Raw genomic sequence first — 17,787 nt, forward strand, 5'->3', positions numbered from 1 at the left:
GAGCGGGATTTGGTTCTGTATTTGCTTTGGCACTCCCTCTTCCAATAAGCTACCCCGTCCTTTTTCCTGTTTCTGACCAAGCATCTTCTGCCCTGCGGCCCTCTTGCCCCAAGGCAGTTCCTTAGACCACGCTTGCCTGGCCCTCACATTCATCCCCTAAAGGCTGGCTGTGCTCTTGCCCCTTGTGTGAAGGCAAAGAAGGGAAAAGTCCTAATAACTAATCACTCTGCTGTTCCCGTCCAGAGGTGACACCATGGAGTGCAGGACGTCAACTCTAAGGGTTTGTGTTGGGTTTTTTTAACCAGTTCAGAAGTCGAGGTCTTGCTGAACCATTTTCACACACACCCCACACACACACCTCACTGTGATCCCAGATGTGCATTTTCAAGGTCATTGGGAAGAGCTGGGTTACCTCCTATCTCCAAGGACCTTTTTTTTTTAACTTTTTAAAAATGCAATTTTTTTTAATGTATTATTTTTTTGGTTGCACCAGGTCTTAGTTGTAGCAGGTTGGCTTCTTAGTTGCGGCTCACAGGCTCCTTAGTTGTGGCACACGGCCTCCTCAGTTGCAGCATGCATGTGGGATCTAGTTCCCTGACCAGGGGCCGAACCCGGACCCCCTGCATTGGGAGCGTGGAGTCCCATCTACTGTACCATCAGGGAAGTCCCTAACAATGCAATTCTTAAAGGTTACAGTTATTACCAAATATTGCCTATATTCCCCATGTTGTACAATACATCCTTGAGCCTCTCTTACGCCCAGTAGTTTGTACCTCCCACCCCCCGACCCCTATATTACATCCCCCCACCAGTGGTAACCCCTAGTTTGTTCTCTATATCTGTGAGTCTGCTTCTCTTTTGTTATATTCACTAGTTTGTTGTATGTTTGAGATGCCACATATAAGTGATATCATTCAGTATTTGTCTTTCTCTACCTTATTTTACTTAGCATAAGGCCCTCCAAGTCCATCTATGTCCCAATGACTTTTTTTTTTTTTTTTTAATGTTATTTTATTTTTGGCTACGTTGGGTCTTCGTTGCTGCGGGCAGGCTTTCTCTAGTTGAGGCGACCGGGGGCTACTCTTCGTTGCAGTGCATGGGCTTCTCATTGCGGTGGCTTCTCTTGTTGTGGAGCACGGGCTCTAGGCACGCAGGCTTCAGTAGCTGTGGCATGTGGGCTCAGTAGTTGTGGCTCGCAGTCTCAGTAGTTGTGGCTCACGGGCTCAGTAGTTGTGGCTCGCGGGCTCTAGAGCGCAGGCTCAGTAGTTGTGGCGCCTGGACTTAGTTGCTCCGCGGCACATGGGATCTTCCTGGACCAGGGCTCGAACCCGTGTCCCCTGCATTGGCAGGTGGATTCTTAACCACTGCACCACCAGGGAAGCCAAGGACCATTTTTAATAGGCATTGCTTCTTGGCCCAGTCAAGAGTCCAAAGCAAAACCTTGAATTCTTTAGTGGCTGTGTTTATTCTAAAGATCATAGAGCAGTAACATACTACACGTTATTATTTTACAATGCCCCTTTTTTTCACGTGAAAAAAAAATCAAAAAACTTAAAAACCAAGGAGAAAGCTCTCAATGCTCATCTCTAATTATTTCAGTGCCCATAGTGCTTTATTGGTGCCCTACACAGTGGACCAGTTTCAAAGAGACTTCCCCAGAGTCCAAGGAAGCCAGTTGCCATTCTTTAAAACTAGACTTTGCAAAGAAGCCACCTGGAAGACAGAGCCAGTTGTCATGCCCAGAGGCCCTGGATCTTCTCAAGGGCATCTGAGCCATTCCGTTCCCCAGTCCACCTAGGAGGAAAAGCAGCCCATCCAGATAGACCAGACAGTTCTTTGTCATGCCTGACATAAGGATGAAAGGTGCTTCTTTCCGGGATCAAACTGAAGGACACTGTCAGAGCACACACTTGGAGTCTCCTTAGCAAGCTGAAGTAACTAAATAGAGAGACTGACGCTCCTCTTAGCAAACACTGATTCTGTTGTATTTGAACTATTAATTCATACGATATTTTAGAGAATAAAGCACTCTTGAGCATCTAGCTTCTTCTAACCCCTCAGTTCTCAAACAGCTTGGTTTCAAGATTTCTTTTGATTCTTTAAAATTATTGAAGACCCCAAAGAGCTTTGCTCATGTGGCTTATATCTCTCTATATTTACCATATTGGAAATTAAAACTGAAAATTTTAAATATTGGTTATAATATATATAAAAATATTGGTTAACTCACTGAAAAATAAGCCAAGTATATGTTAACATAAATATATATTTATGAATATATTTTCCAAAACCAAAAAAAATTAAAGAGTGGCATTCATTGTTTTACATTTTTGCAAGTCTCTTTAATGTCTAGCTTCATAGAAAATGGATGGATTCTCATGTCTGCTGTCATAAAACATGCTGTGTAGCCTCTAGAAAATTCCACCATATGCTCATGAAGGAATGAGAGTGAAAAAGGCAGATAACCTCTTAATATTGTTATGAAAAGAGTTTTGACTTCATAGACACCCTGAAAAGGTCTTGGGAACCCTGAAGGGTCCCTGGATCACACTTTGGTAACGACTGTTCTAAACCGCTTGAATGATGTGTCTAAGCTTTCCCACAACTGCAAAATCAAATAAAAACATAGATTCACGGTCAGGCTTCCAGGTAGAGACCCAGCCCGAGCCATCCTCTCAGCCTCAGTGGCTGCCCTCCCTTTCACCCGCTCCTGGTCCTACTCAGACTTCAAGTACCACCCCTACCAGGAAGTTCTGACATCAGCAAGTACAGTAAACAGGCGAAAGACCTTTTATCCTTACCTTGCCCTCTCATTCCCAGAGACTAGCCTGATAGCTTCCCAGAGGCGAGTGAGTTGCTCTTCCTGGAAGAAGTTTCAGGGAACACTTCATTATTTGGCATCTCTGGAAGGTCAAGCCCCTCTCTGGAACATTCTCACTTTGAAAGGACGCTGGGCTACAATCAGATCAGCTCTGATTCTTTTTTTTTTTTTTTTAACATCTTTATTGCAGTATAATTGCTTTACAATGGTGTGTTAGTTTCTGCTTTATAACAAAGTGAATCAGTTATACATATACATATATCCCCATATCTCCTCCCTCTTGCGTCTCCCTCCCTCCCTCCCACCCCAGCTCTGATTCTGGAGTCACCTCCAAAGCCCATTGACATTTGCCATGACTCTGACCCCCCTCAGGTGCTTCAGGCCCACTCCACAGCTGCACCTTCAGGGCAGACCAGGAATCCAGACACCCCTGGAGCTGGAGCCGGCCAAGGAAGGACAGGGCTGTGAGACCTACGGTTCCTTAAAAACATAAAAAGGGATTTTTTCCCCCATTTTGCCTCTCAATAAAAAGTTCATTTGATATCGCACTTTGCCACTCATGAAGCTTGAGTTTTACCTGGGATTCAGAGTGGAACCTAAGGGCTCTTCAGATACGGAGACTCAATTTCATTAACCATTTGGAAATCTTTGCCCTTTATTTCAGCTGTCTAACTGACAAGACCTTTTTTTCTCTCTCTCTCTCTTTTCTTTCTGCCTTGCTGTTTCTCCAACAGGCTTGCAGCCAATGTACTGGAGCAGAGATGACGTAGCCCAGTGGCTCAAGTGGGCTGAAAATGAGTTTTCTCTAAGGCCGATTGACAGCAACACGTTTGAGATGAATGGCAAAGCTCTCCTGCTCCTGACCAAAGAGGACTTTCGCTACCGGTCTCCTCATTCAGGTGAGGGTCTGGACTCCGGACGCGGGCTCAGCCTGGAATGTCTGGTAGCCAGAGTTGGCCATTGTCACCACTTAGCCTCCCAAGACATCTCCACGTCAAGTCACCGTGAACACAAGGACAGTGACCCAGCTTAGGAGAGGACAGATCCTGCTGACATAGGCCAGTTTGAGGGAGAAGAGGAAGAATTTCCAGGTCCAGGGGAGACTTTTAAGGTTAGGAGAAGTAACCCAGTTCGGACCTATAGACCCTGGAACTTAAGGGATCTCATTGCACCACCAAATAAGGAAGAAAATGCGTTCTGGCCCTCTCTCTCTGCCTGGCTTCTGATTCTGAAGACTTTTACAAGAGATGCTTGAGTGTGAGTGTAGATTGCAAACTGCTCAGTTATAAACAAAGACAGGAAGACTTCCCTGGTGGTCCAGTGGTTAAGACTCCGCACTCCCAATGCAGGGGATACGGGTTTGATCCCTGGTCAGGGAACTAAGATCCCACATGCCGCATGGTGCAGCCAAAGAAAACAAAAAACAAAAACAAAAACAAAATAACAAAAGACAGCAGAGGAAGGGGAATGAGCACTGCTGAGGTAGGAGGAGTAGAAAGGAAGGAAGAATCAAGGGAACAAGAGAGAAGGGCTGGGAAAGGTGGAGATCCTAGTAGCCCAGGCAAGTTTAGAAACAAATGCCCAGGGCTTCAAGTGATTTCCTTTAGAAGTACTGAATTCTTTGAAGTAATGCATCTTGCAGCTTGTAGAACCCCTGAAAAATACAAGCAACGCATCTAACTAGAAAGATTGGTCAAAATAAGGGCTCCTGAACCCACATGGGAAGGTTTCATTCAGCAAGGGGCTTTTGTACCTGCAAAGTGTATTCCTGACGTGGGTTAAGCTTTCAAATATACTTTCCAACTTCATTTCTCACACTTGATGGATATTTTGAAGTAGAGATTTGGGAACTCCATATGTCCAAGGGAAACTTTGGTCTCAGGTTTCTGCCTCTTGAGGGCAGTATTCAAGGACTGATGGGCCCTCCCTCTGTCAAGTCTCACCGCCAGCCCCACTTGGATGCAACTTGTCTGGCAGAGACCGTGTCTTCTTGACTGAGGGCAGGGGTCCTGCAGGAGGTCTTGCCATAGTGCCCAGCTACGCTCACCCCGATTTACTCCTGGAGGCTGGCTGGGAGTTAATACACTAGCTAACCGCCACGAGGAAACAGCCCCATCACAGAGGGTAAGATAAGGGTGTGTATGGAACAGTATCGCCCCAGCTTTTCCCAATTGCAGCAGAACCGTTTATATGAGGAAATGATAAAGGGGAAGGTTCCCCCAGAAGTATAGATGTTAATGGAAACTTGAAAACTTAAATTAAGGCTGAAAAACAGATCATTGCTATGGTTTTATAAGGGACACAAACCTACCTGAAACATTCGGTCTTCAATCATTGATTCTTTCTGTAGCCTCAGAATAAGAAAACCGTAAAACAATGATATAAATAAGTAAATAAAACTACCCTAAAAGGAACCTCAATAGTTCCTTTTAATTTAATGCAATAACACTTCCCTTTTCTGTTCCAGTGGAAACTCACAGATTATACTCAAAGGGGCAAAGTTACCTATCTGGAGGAAAACAGCTCTAACACTTTAGGGTTCCGGAGAAATTACTCATGTCAGGCAAACAGAGGAAAACCCAGTGATGTGTTTTAACTTGATTTGACTTAGACCTTGGGCACGCTTTCCTCCCAGAGTCTTTGTAAATCTGCCTTCCCCCCACCACCTCTCAGGTGTTCCTTTTTGTTGCTGATTTATTTTTCTCTCCGGTGACCTCTCAACTTTCCCTGTGAAACTAGGTTCCCTCTGCTCAAAGCTGGGAGCGAAGATACACAAAACCTGTCAGTACGCCCTTGCCATTTTGCCAGGTCTTTACCGGGTGGGCCACGTGGAAAGCTGGACAGGAGCCTGCTGCCCAGTTGGAGCCAGGATTGCCCTGAACCTGAAGGCACAGGGAGCTGGGGAAAGAGAGAGCAGAGTCGGGTGGGTCTCAGGAAAGCAGGAGTGAAGTTGGTCTGGGACGTGAAGGATGGAACTGAGTGGGTGGGTCACTGGAGCAGCATTAATTTTTGGTGTGTTTGGGTGGCGGTGAGGAAGCCCCCCTACGGATGGAAGAGGCAGCATAAGGCTGGTGCGATAGTCGGGACGTGGTGCCGTAGCCACGGTTAGGACCGGGCAGTAGGAATTCATTCCGTGAATGTTCCCTGGGCAGCTCCACATCAGAGGATGGAAGTTTGGGCTGAAGGACTTGAGGGATAGAGAGATGATTTCCAGTTGGGTTGTCCAGTGAGGCTCAGTGGTGTGGTAGTGGAGCCGGACTTTGAAGGGTGAGCAAGAGGTAGGTAAGGAAAGGTGTTGAGGCCAGTTTGTGTGGAGGAGGAACCCAGAGAGGAGGCCACATGAGCTAGACACTGTTCATCGTCACTCGTCACTGCCCCCCTCACCTGTCTGCTTGCCTCTTCATGTCTCAAGTTCTGCTACTTTCTCCAGGAATGTTTTCCCTGGCTCCCATCCCTGCATCCCTGACTCCACCCCACCTTCCTTTCCTCCACCTCTCCCCGCCTCAGTCTGGGTGACGTGCTGGTCCTCTTTTATCTCGGAGCATTTCGTAATTCTGTCATGGTCCCTGACACACACGCACACACACACACACGCGTGCACACACACACACGCACACACACACCCCGAGTAACACACTGTGTTACATGTCATTGTTTTCTATTCCGTATCCTCTCCCAGAGTAGAGAGTTCAGTTTGGACAGGGCTGTGTCCCGTTAAGCTGCCATGTCTCCAGCATCTAGCGCAGCATTCAGTCAGCACTCAATAAATACTGGTTGAATTATGACCCAACCTGAGAGTACCTTATAGCCCAGGTTAAGGAGATTGGGTGTTATTTTGCAGGTAATGGGAAACCACTGAAAGGTTTTGATCAGGAGAATGATATGATTGGAGCTCTCCCTTTGGTATAGACATTTGCCATCAGTGCATAGGGTGGATTTATTGGGTCGCTAAAAGCAGGGAAGCAAGATACAGTGCTATTGCTATGGTCCTCATGCAAGATGCTGACATCCAGAATAGGTTCAGTGACACCAAAATAATAATACTTCCGGCATTTTGGCCAAGCGATGCCAGGACATCCAGGAAGATGCGTCCTGTTCTGCAGAATCTGAGACAGGAACCAGGCCAAGCTGAGAATAATCATTTTGAGTATCATCCCCATTACATCAAGCTGAGCATAAAGATAAATTTACACCGTAGGTAATTTAATTAAGGCATCAACCAGAAAGCCATGGACAGAATATCAAGGTGATATTCTGCCAGTAGGGGCCATAAGAAAACTTATCACAAACAGGGGAGGATTGTCAGAGGGTTTGGAAGACAGAACTAAGCAGGAGTTGAGAAGACCCTTCCCATGAAGTAGCCAGCCAGCAGGGTGACGAGGGCGTGATACACCTGCTCACATTCTCCTTAGGTAGAGACAAGGTATAAATAGAAAACCTGTTTCTCTCTTTGGTGTAACATTTGGTACTGCTTCTTCTGACACGGGCTTTGCTTTTGCCTTTGGTGTAGATGTCGTGAGGCCCAGGTTCTACACGTGGCTCTTCCGCAGATCACATCACCTCATTTGCCCTTATTTTCCTCATCCATAAAATGGGATTTTCAGCAAGGGGATCCTAAACTCCCTTCAACTCTGAGCAAGTCAACCCAACTTCGACCACTGAAAGTGTTAAGCTTCCAATAAACCTTACAACTTCCCACCTACAGGCAGTAAATAAATATTCAAGAACTTGGTCTCCTTCGACCTGTATACCTTGTAAAACCTAGACTTCACCCGGTTTTTTCCTGTCTTTCCTTGGATCTTTTTTGCTGCCTACAACAAAGCAGCAGCTTCTCACTAGTCATGGGGCTGCTAGAATGAAGCAAAAGTACCTGGTGGCCGGCCCATCACCATGAATGGATGTTTATAGATTCCTCCCAGCCACGTTTCCTGCCTGGCCTCACCCAGACTTCTGCTTTCTTTGGAAATAACATTCCTTGACACTACTCATTCCAAATGTAGAGAGGAGAGAACGGGAGCTCAATGAATTATAATTACTTGAACTATTGAGATACCTTAAGTCAAATATGGTAGCCTCTCTGAACTCCGCATTCTTTGACCAATTTAACAAACTACATTTACCCTGTCCACCTCCAGGACAAAGGTCCTCCCTTTTCAACCACTAGAATAAAATAGGGAATGTACTAGAATGTACTTTAAAATATCATCTCCAAACAGAAGATGTCAAGGTTGAAAATAAATGGGATCTATTTTTTGAAATAATCTCTCAATCAGAGGATACAACAGGATGACATATTTATGACATTCTCAAAGTTAAGGAAAAAATGTAAAGGAATCTCAGCTTTATAAAATGTCACCTGGACAGGGTAATTGTACCTAGCCCTTGAGCGACTAGGTAGTTACCATATTAAATGGTCTGAGATGATTTAAATTCAAAGGAATTTCATTGAATTTTATGAATTCAATGAATGTCTTACAATGAATAACTCTAATGTGTTTCTTGACCACTCTAAGACTGTGAAAACATTAATAAGACGGAACAGGCAAGTTAGCCCTGATACTAACTTTTATTTAGAGGTATTCAGGTGGAACGTATTTATGTATCCATTATTTAAATGAACAAAAAGTTATTAATTTAATTCATGTTAGACTTTCTATCAATGCTAAAAAAAAAAAGCGAAAAGCAAAACAAACATATTTTCAAAGTTCCTTCAAGTCAATTCAGCAAAAAGTGAATTGGGGTTTTACTAAGTAAATCAGTTTTTACCATACTGCGGTGTGATGTTACAAACCTCTCGCACCCACCAGAACCTTTGACTTTGGAAATATGCTTTGCTTGTGATCTTCAAATATAGTAAAATTTCTTTGAAATTTCTTTAAATGGAAAATACCAGTCTTTATCTACATATAGTTCCTTGGAAACCAACTTGCCTATTAATCTCTATTAAGCAATGGTGGGTGGTTTGCTGAATTGAGTAGCTGAATCAACTGGCTGTTTTAGACTCAAGTCACAGGGTCTGAGGGCGTGGGTCACAGAGGGGAATGTTAGCCCTGAAGTGTGGGAGTTCCAGCAGACATGACCCTTGACTGAAGACACCCAGAGTGGCTTCTTTCTTCCCTTGCTGTGTCTTTGAGCAAAACAAGCCAAAAATATGTGTATTACCCATCGGAGAAATGCTTAGATAAGTCAATTACAGGAAAGTCACTGAATTTCTTAGCACTTAGATTATCCCGTCAGTGAAATGGTGGTGATAAATGATCTTTCTGCTGTACAGAGTCATATTTTAACATGTAAAACATACAACACGTCCTTTAATTAACAGTGCATACTTATGTCACGGTATTTGTATTTTCTCACAAGCTTATTCTTTGCTTTATCTTACCTTATATTCTGTATCCAGGTAAAGGCAGTTGTCTTACTAGATGTCTTTTCTAAATGATTTATTCTCCTCTTAAATATAATATTCAAATTTTCGCACAACCTGCTCCCTTTTTTTCCCCAGGATCTCTGTGTCCAAGACATAGATATCAACTGAATTTCACATATTTGTTCCTAAGTAAAAGAGTAGGTTTATTTTTACGGTCACAGAAGGCACTCCGCATTAAATTAAAATGTTTGTAATTCAGGCAGCCTACAAAAATGGATTGAATGGAATGCTTGGAAACTAAGATAGAGCAGAGTTGGAAAGCCAAGCCATCCCATGATGGGAATGTTTGTTAGGCCACCAGTGGGATCCCCCAGGCCTGTGTCTGCGTTGGTGTTTTCACTGTGGAATTTATGATGAAACTGAAGGAGCCGAGGCCTCGGACTTCATTTTGAACCTATCACAGGCAGAGAGGACCAGCAGAGAGTTTTCTGACAAATCTGAAAAGTATCCCTCCCACACTGTGCATGCTTTCATTTATATATTTATTTATTTTTTAAAGAATTGGTCAGAAGGAAACTAAAATCTCTGAATAAAAACGGAAGAGAGAGAAAGAGAAAAGAGAACAGTTTGCAAATGTAAGAATGCATTACTTTAGATAATCTTCGTAGGAGGAGGTGTACATAGTAAATCATCACCAGAAAAATGCAAATTTTCAATAATGTGACGATTCTGCTTTAAACTACTGAACCCAAGAAGTTAAACGATGTGAAATGCCTGGGGGAGAGGCTCTGGGTAGTCTTGAAGATGACACTCTGCACTGGTCCCAGCCTTCTGGAGAACAAGCAGTGTATAATAAGAACTTGAAAACTAATCATACGCTTTCACTGATAACACCGTTTTAGGAAAATATTTGAAGGAAACAATCCAATAGAGGGACAAAAAAGATGCCCTTAGCAATTCTATTTATAATGGTAAAAACTGGAAATGCCCAAGCCACCCCCGATAGGAGACTTGCTAAAAAAAAATGAGGAGAATATAAATATAGAGGAATACACTGTAGCTTTACGGCCATTCATTGAGTCACTTATTATTTCTTCAGTAGATCGTACAGGGCCTTGCAGATCATGTTCATCACTTTACATGTTATTTTATTTTATTTTTTTTTGCGGTACGCGGGCCTCTCACTGCTGTGGCCTCTCCCGTTGCGGAGCACAGGCTCCGGATGTGCAGGCTCAGCGGCCATGGCTCACGGGCCCAGCCGCTCCGCGGCATGTGGGATCTTCCCGGACCGGGGCATGAACCCATGTCCCCTGCATCGGCAGGCGGACTCTCAACCACTGCGCCACCAGGGAAGCCCTACATGTTATTTTAAAGACAGGTAGAAGCCATTCAGGGTCTGAAGCAGAGACCGGCATAATGAAGCGCGGAGGTGAGATGTAGGGCCGTCGGCTTGGCCGGCAGGTAGGCGCAATGGCGGTGACTTAAACTAAGATGGACCAGCAGAGAAAAGGGGGTGATTGAAGCAGTATTTAGAAGGCAGAGTCTATAAGTCTTGGTGACCGATTAGGTGTCGTATAAGAGGGAGAGAGGCATTAAGGACGAGTGCCGAGTTTCTGGCCCAATCAGCTGGGCGTTTACTGCGCTAGGAAACACCACGTGGGTTGTAAAGGCGTTTGTGTCAAACACATAAGATGCGCGGTGCCCGGGTGACATGCAAGAGGACGTATGTAGGAGGTAAGTGAAGGTTCTGGAGTTGAGGAGGTAGGTCTGGCTGGAGTAGATTTAGCATAGACAAGCTGATTGCAGCCACGGGAGGGGATGAGATGACCCATGGAGAAAGACGATGGGAGATCTGGGAGCCTTAAAGGCTGGGTAAGGAGGGAGAGCAGAAAACCAGGAGACGGAGGAATGTCTGAAGCCGAGGGGTGTTCTAAGGGTTGGGGGGGTGGGCAGTGACTAGTGGTGAGGATGTTGCTGAGAGGCAGCGAGTCCCCAAGTACCATTGCCCTTTGGGTTTGATGACAGGGAAGTGACCTCAGCAAGAGCGCTTTGGAGAGAGGGTTGGAGTGGAGACCAAGGGCCCCGAGGAGTGGACGGAGAGGGGTGTGGTGATAAGAGTTGGACAGCTCCTCAGGGAGTTTGGCTGCGATGGGAGGAGAGAAACAGGAGCAGCACCCGGAGGGGAAGATGAGGACAGTGTGTATGTGTGTGTGTAGAAGACAGGAAACACTTGAAGCTGCTTAAATGCTAAAGGAAAGAACCCTATAGAAAGAAGTTGAAGGTACATTGTGAACTAGAAGGAAAGAGAAAGAAACCATGAACTAGAAATATCTGTATGAAATGATGTCAACTGGAAAAAAATTCCATTCTTATGAATGTGACTTTATGAAACTTATGCATGTCCTTTAAAGACAAAAATATCGAAGCAGAACAAATAGTTTCCAGACTTTTTGGAGACACATCTGTTAATAATTATCATAATCACAAGGGGTACCATCTCCTGAGCGCACAGGAGGGCAGACGTGTGGCTGGCACTTGTTCACATTATCTCATTTAATCCTCTTAACAGCCCTGCCGAGTCTGGGCATTTTTCTCATTTGAGACAAAAGAATATTTAACTAAGCCTTGAACTAAGGCTCAAAGAGAAAAGTAGTTTGCCTCAGGGCATGCAGCTGTTGAATAGAGGAACCAGGATTCAAACCTGGGACTTCCTTGCTCCAGAGCCCAAGCTCTTTCTTCTGAAAGTAAAGAAACTTTGTTATAAAGCAGAAACTAACACACCATTGTAAAGCAATTATACCCCAATAAAGATGTTAAAAAAAAAAAAAAAAAGTAAAGAAACTTAGATATGTTTAACCCCCTAAACAGGATCTTTATGTTCTTGGTCTTCAGACACTAGTCTTTGCTAAGGCAACTTGCAGCAGTTTTATTCACTCTCGCTCCTGTTCATTTTAAATAAGTTGCAAATAAAATAATAGAATTTAGGATTCTGGAAGTAGTTGCCTGGCTTTTAACATCAAGATCACTGATACAAAATTGTATGTGTGTTTAGTTTGTGGATTTCTCTTGTGTGTGTGTGTGTGTGTGTGTGTGTGTGTGTGCGCACCTAGGAGTATATCTAGGGTTTTTGGGACCTGAAATTTATAATTTGAGAGCACATAGTTCTAGGTTTCCTTTCATTGGACTATACAAATAAAGGTCCCTGAAATTCAGTAGCTTCGAGGCAAATCCACTTGTGCATGTACCTGTGGGTACATGAACCATGTGTGTATGCCTGAAGATATATGGAGAAACCAACAAAAGCTGTTATCCCTTAGGCAATAGCCTTGATTTCATTGCTTAGTACAATAGGAGCATCTTTTATGGTTAGAACTAGTCATTTCTTTTCTGGGAAGACAGAGAAGATTTATCAAGAGTCGAACAGGCCCAGAGTTTTTTGAACAGTGCCTTTGAATTCAGGCCAGTGGTCATTAGCTTAGTTAGATATATAGTGCTATGGCTCATGCTTTTTATACAGCAGGCAAACAAATATAACTTTTCTCTTTTTAAAATTATTTATTTATTTATTTTTGGCTGTGTTGGGTCTTCGTTTCTGTGCGAGGGCTTTCTGTAGTTGCGGCGAGCGGGGCCACTCTTCATCGCAGTGCGCGGGCCTCTCACTATCGCGGCCTCTCTTGTTGTGGAGCACAGGCTCCAGACGCGCTGCAGGCTCAGTAGTTGTGGCTCACGGGCTTAGTTGCTCCACGGCATGTGGGATCCTCCCAGACCAGGGCTCGAACCCATGTCCCCTGCATTGGCAGGGGGGTTCTCAACCACTGCGCCACCAGGGAAGCCCCATAACTTCTTTTTAAATCTGTTCTTTATTCCAGAGATCTTTTTGTTGAGATCACTTTTGAGATGTGATCTCCTGTGTATAAGGAGATTTTAAGAATGTAGCAAGAAAACTGACTGGGTATCGGAGGAATCGGGGGCCATTGGAGATGGAAGAGGATGGAGGGGGGGAGCGTCTTTATTTATTTAGGAAACTGTTGTAGATGGGACGCATGTTCTGTGCTGCTCCAGAGACGAAAACTAAGAACCGAGGTACATGAGATTGCAGAGGAGGCCAGATTCCAACTCAACAGAAGAACTTTCTGTCGACTAGAGCTGTCCAGAAATGGTTTGCTTACGTTGTGGCCGGCTACCCATCACAGAAGTACTCAGCCAAAGCTACTTCTTGGCAGGGGAAGAGGAGGCAGGGGACTTTTACTGATCACAAGTTGGAGTCCATCTAGGAAACCTATAGCACCCTCTCTAAGTCTAAGATTCCAAGCCATTACCAGGCACACACTATTCCTGCCAATCATACACACATGGCACGCACGGCAGGTTGGTTTTTCCCCCAGAGTAGCGATGCGTTTGTGCTAAGCCAGCCACATTCCCCAAGTGAGTTCCTGGTTGCTGCGGAAACACGTCTGTGGATGGACTGGTCCAATGGTAGCCATACTCTGCAGTCTTAGAATTTCTTGGCCCAGGACCTTGGGCCCAGGCTTCCACCCTCTAGCCAGCTATCACAGGTGCCACTTATGAGTGTTACCTTACTAGTTCTTATGGTTGAGTTAAAGAACTGGCAGGGCTCTGCCTGACCGGCCCCTCGCCAGCTCTCTCCTCCTCACTCAGAGACGAGCCTTCTCTGCTGGGCTCCCTTCGCCAGCTTTGGGATGAGAGGCTGGGGAGAGGCAGTTCAGAAGGCCTGGGAGAGGACAGGGCAGAGCACGTATCAGCCCCGCTGCAGGCTTAGCCCAGTGGGGGAACGGCCTCACTTCACCTTGCCCTTTCTGGAGGGGGAACATAACACTGACCATGACCCAGACAGTCTTCCTCTGTTCTCCTGAGACCTCCTTCGGGGTCTACCGGTCTGTCCTAAAGCACTTGAATGATATCCATAATAATAGCAGGAACAGCAGTGGTCACGCAACAGCTGGTGTTTGCTGAGTTCTCACTGCCCGGTGCTGTGGTGCGCTTATTACACACTTACCTCATCCGGTCCTCACAGGCATCCCAGGAGGTAGAGACTGCCAATATCGCCATTTTCCAGATGAGGAACTGAGGCCTGGAGAAGGTAAAAGGCATCCACTTTGTTGCCTCGCTTTCTCTGTGCATGTAGAGAAATGGAGACGGGAGAGAAAGTGACCTGCCCACTCTGCAGCCACCATACCCAGAGCTCCTCCAGCCCCCCACCACGTGACCTCCAAGGAGGGACCACGTGTGACGCGCACCAGGCCCTGCTTCACGACATCCTCTTCTGAGGGAGGTGTTTGCATTTCGCAGAGAAGTTCAGGGACCTGCTCAAGGTTGCCTGATGCACAACAGGAGCTGGGGCTCTAGCCCTGGCTGCCGGGCCCTCCCCTCACACCAGCCCGCATCCAAACCAGCAGAGTCCAGCACCCACACACACACTGCGTCTGTACTTCCGGGCCTCCCCTTCCAACGTGGGTACACTAATAACTGACCATTTTTGTTAGTATCATCAGGAACACTTCTTTTTTCAGTGTTTTCGTTTTTCTCTTCAGCTACTACCGGTATAAAGCATTGCTCAAACCCACAGGATAGAACCCAGCGTTGTGAGGCCGGGTAAATTCGGAAAAGTTCAGGAAGACATTTACACTAAACCAAGACACAAAATGTTGATTAGGGACTTATTTTTGTAAGCGATTAAAATATGAATCATTAAAATAGGACTGTATTTCAGGCTCTGTATCCTTGTCTCATCAGAGACAACATCACCATGACTACTGGATTTGAATTAGATGAGCTCCAAAGCCTTCGCAGCTCCAAAGGCAGTCATGTGTCACGGGTCTACCTTACACAGAACGTTTTTAAGTCGGGTTCAGAACACCTCTGCGGTTCCTCGCCCGTTTCACTAAGAGGAAATACCCAAGTGACATGGGGTCTTCAGTTCTTAGAAGTCTTTTGCTCTATTTGATCACAGTAGTAAACAGTGGCAGTAAGTTATATTAATAATGACCAAAATGCAAAGGTAGAGGAAGGAACAAAATCAAAGGAAAGACACCAGGGCATCTCAGGAATCGCTTAGGACGGGGTATCATGGAACTTATATTTGGTACCAATAGAAAAGGTGCAGAAGTTTGCAGAAACAAAGGAATTCATTTGGAGTGTTTCTCAGATTCAGGCTGAGTTGAAGAGGAAAAAAAAATAATTTAGCAATAGCCCAAAATATGCAGTTAAATTAAGTTGTTAATTAAAGTATCTGTTAAAAGTGTCTAAAATTAGAGACAAAAGCCCACTGTTTGGTACAATTGTTGACTGCGTATCTGTATGTGGAAGGGTGTGGGGGACAGTTAGAAAAGCCTGTGGTATTTTAAAGATTAATCACCCACCCCTAAGGGGTTTTGAGGCACCCACCTGCATTTTTTAACTTGGATCTAAGTCAAAGGGGAGGGACAAAACCATGACAGCTTTTTTGGCTAATTAACAACTCAGTGGACACTTCCAATACCAAAGAGAACAGAAGGCCCCCAGTTCAGACCAGCCCCTACCATCCTCTGCGAGGTGCTGACATCTAAAGATGATTTTCTAGAGATTGTGGAACCTTGGAGCAGTGCCTGTGTGTATTTTTAGAGGGAAGCATCCCAGAACATGCCAGTTCCTTATAGGGTATCTTTAATAGTTAGCACCTCTGACCGGACTTGTGAATTTCTTTTTCACGTTTATTCTTTTCCTGCCTGGGATTGGGGTGGATCAGAAAGGCACGTTTTTCTCTATTGGGAAGATTTCTATGAAGAATCCATGAGTTGTCATTGAAACATTAAAACTTTTCATCCTTAAGACTTTGTAATTCTTCTTTGAATAATCTGAAATGCAAATACAGATGTGAAAAGGATGTTTTTTTATAAAAATAGTAGCAAATAAATTGGGACAATTTAAGTTTCTAATAAAGTCTGGTACATCCCTGTGACAGGCTGTTATAATGCAGCTACTAAAGCAGTTAAATAATGTGGAGGGAAAAAGAGAGATACTAAACTATGATAAGCCTGATTCTAATTCTATAACCATATAATACTGTAGATAGTATTAACAGGCTTGTGTCTCTTAGGGATAGGATTATAGGTGATTTTTGTTTCTTTCTATCTTCTTGCCTTTTTATACTAATTTTTGCATATGACTTTCATAATCAAAAAAGTTCAAAAAAAAAATAAAACCTGCATGGCTCTGACCTGAGTTTCAGTGCCACATCCTGTCCCCTATAAGCTCCACGTGGATAGGTGGCAGACCTGTCTTCCTCACCATTGTGTCTTTAGGACAGTGCCAGGCGCAAAGTCAAAGCTCAGCAAATAGTTGTTGAACAAAACACTGCCATTTCCCTATTTTTCTTTCCTTTTTCTATCCAGGTGATGTGCTCTATGAACTCCTTCAGCATATTCTGAAGCAGAGGAAACCTCGGATTCTTTTCTCACCGTTCTTCCACCCCGGAAACTCGATACACACGCAGCCGGAAGTCATCCTGCATCAGAACCACGAAGAAGGTACCCAGGAGGCTTCTCTCTCTTTGCTTGAGACATAGCCAAATCCCAGAGGTTCCACTGTTCCTTTGATAAGTCTTTCTTATTCATGTGATTCATTTTTCATTCAACGAGCATTTGTGGGGTACTGATTCTGTTTGAGACCCTGGGGGAAATGCTGAGATGAATAAGATCTGGTTCTCTGCAACTCACAATCTAGGAGAGGAAATGGGATAGATACACATGTAAGTATCAAAGAATAATTATAACAGGTGCTATAAAGAGACAGTGGAAGGGGAGATTACAGCCAGTACAGGCAGCAGGCTCAGCTTCATGAAGGAGGTGACTCTGTAGGATTCTGTGAAGGTCTGATAAGCAGGAGTGAAGTGGAGAATGTCCCAGGAGGACCCAGGATGGAGGGAGTCCTTGGAATAGAGAGCAACCCATGACTTGGGTTATAGAGCTTACGTTTCTTTTCCCCCTACCTTTGATGATGAAAAATTTCAAACAGACCCCAAATAGAATAAACTAACTAAAGCCCTGTGATCCATCCCCTCCCCCTACTTCAACAGTGATCAACAGGGACTTCCCCGGCGGTCCAGTGGTTAAGACTCCACCTTCCAATGCAGGGGGCGCGGGTTCGAGCCCTGGTCGGGGAACTAAGGTCCCACATGCCATGGGGCACAACCAAAAATTCAAAAACAAACAAAAAACCAAACAAACAATGATCACCATTTTGCTGTTGCAGAACTAGTCCAAGGAGGTAAGATTAGAATCAGGACGTGGAGGACTTTGATTTCCGGGCTGTGGAGGGAAACAGTGGGGAGTGAAGATTTTTGAGCAGAGGGTAACCTAAGCTGGAGGAAGAAAAGAGACCCAAACGCTGTGAACTCTGCGGGGGACCAAGGAGGTCTAGTGTTCGTGCACCGGAGGCAGTGTCTTGCAGTGTGCTCACTGTGAGTGCTTAGTTCAGGTGTGCCATGCACTGATGTGCTCTGGTGAGTTACACTGGTCCTAATCAAAGCGTTGGCAGAAAACACAGCAAAAGACCAGAATCGAATTGTGGCCCCGGGCAGAGTTCCACAGCAGGTGCTTGG

At 44.8% G+C, this 17,787-nt stretch overlaps 1 protein-coding gene across 2 annotated transcripts in view; it reads left to right on the forward strand.

Moving 5' to 3' along the window:
• Window positions 1-17,787, forward strand: part of ETV6 (ETS variant transcription factor 6) — a 249,944-nt gene that overhangs the window by 193,670 nt on the left and 38,487 nt on the right. For both annotated transcript variants that reach the window (XM_060113265.1, XM_060113267.1), the window contains exons 3-4: window positions 3,556-3,720; window positions 16,580-16,714. In XM_060113265.1, the coding sequence (XP_059969248.1) occupies window positions 3,556-3,720; window positions 16,580-16,714 (300 nt within the window). The remainder of the gene's footprint in view (window positions 1-3,555; window positions 3,721-16,579; window positions 16,715-17,787) is intronic.

This window comes from Mesoplodon densirostris, chromosome 11 (genome assembly GCF_025265405.1).
Source record: "Mesoplodon densirostris isolate mMesDen1 chromosome 11, mMesDen1 primary haplotype, whole genome shotgun sequence".
In the NCBI taxonomy this organism is placed as follows: domain Eukaryota; kingdom Metazoa; phylum Chordata; class Mammalia; order Artiodactyla; family Ziphiidae; genus Mesoplodon; species Mesoplodon densirostris.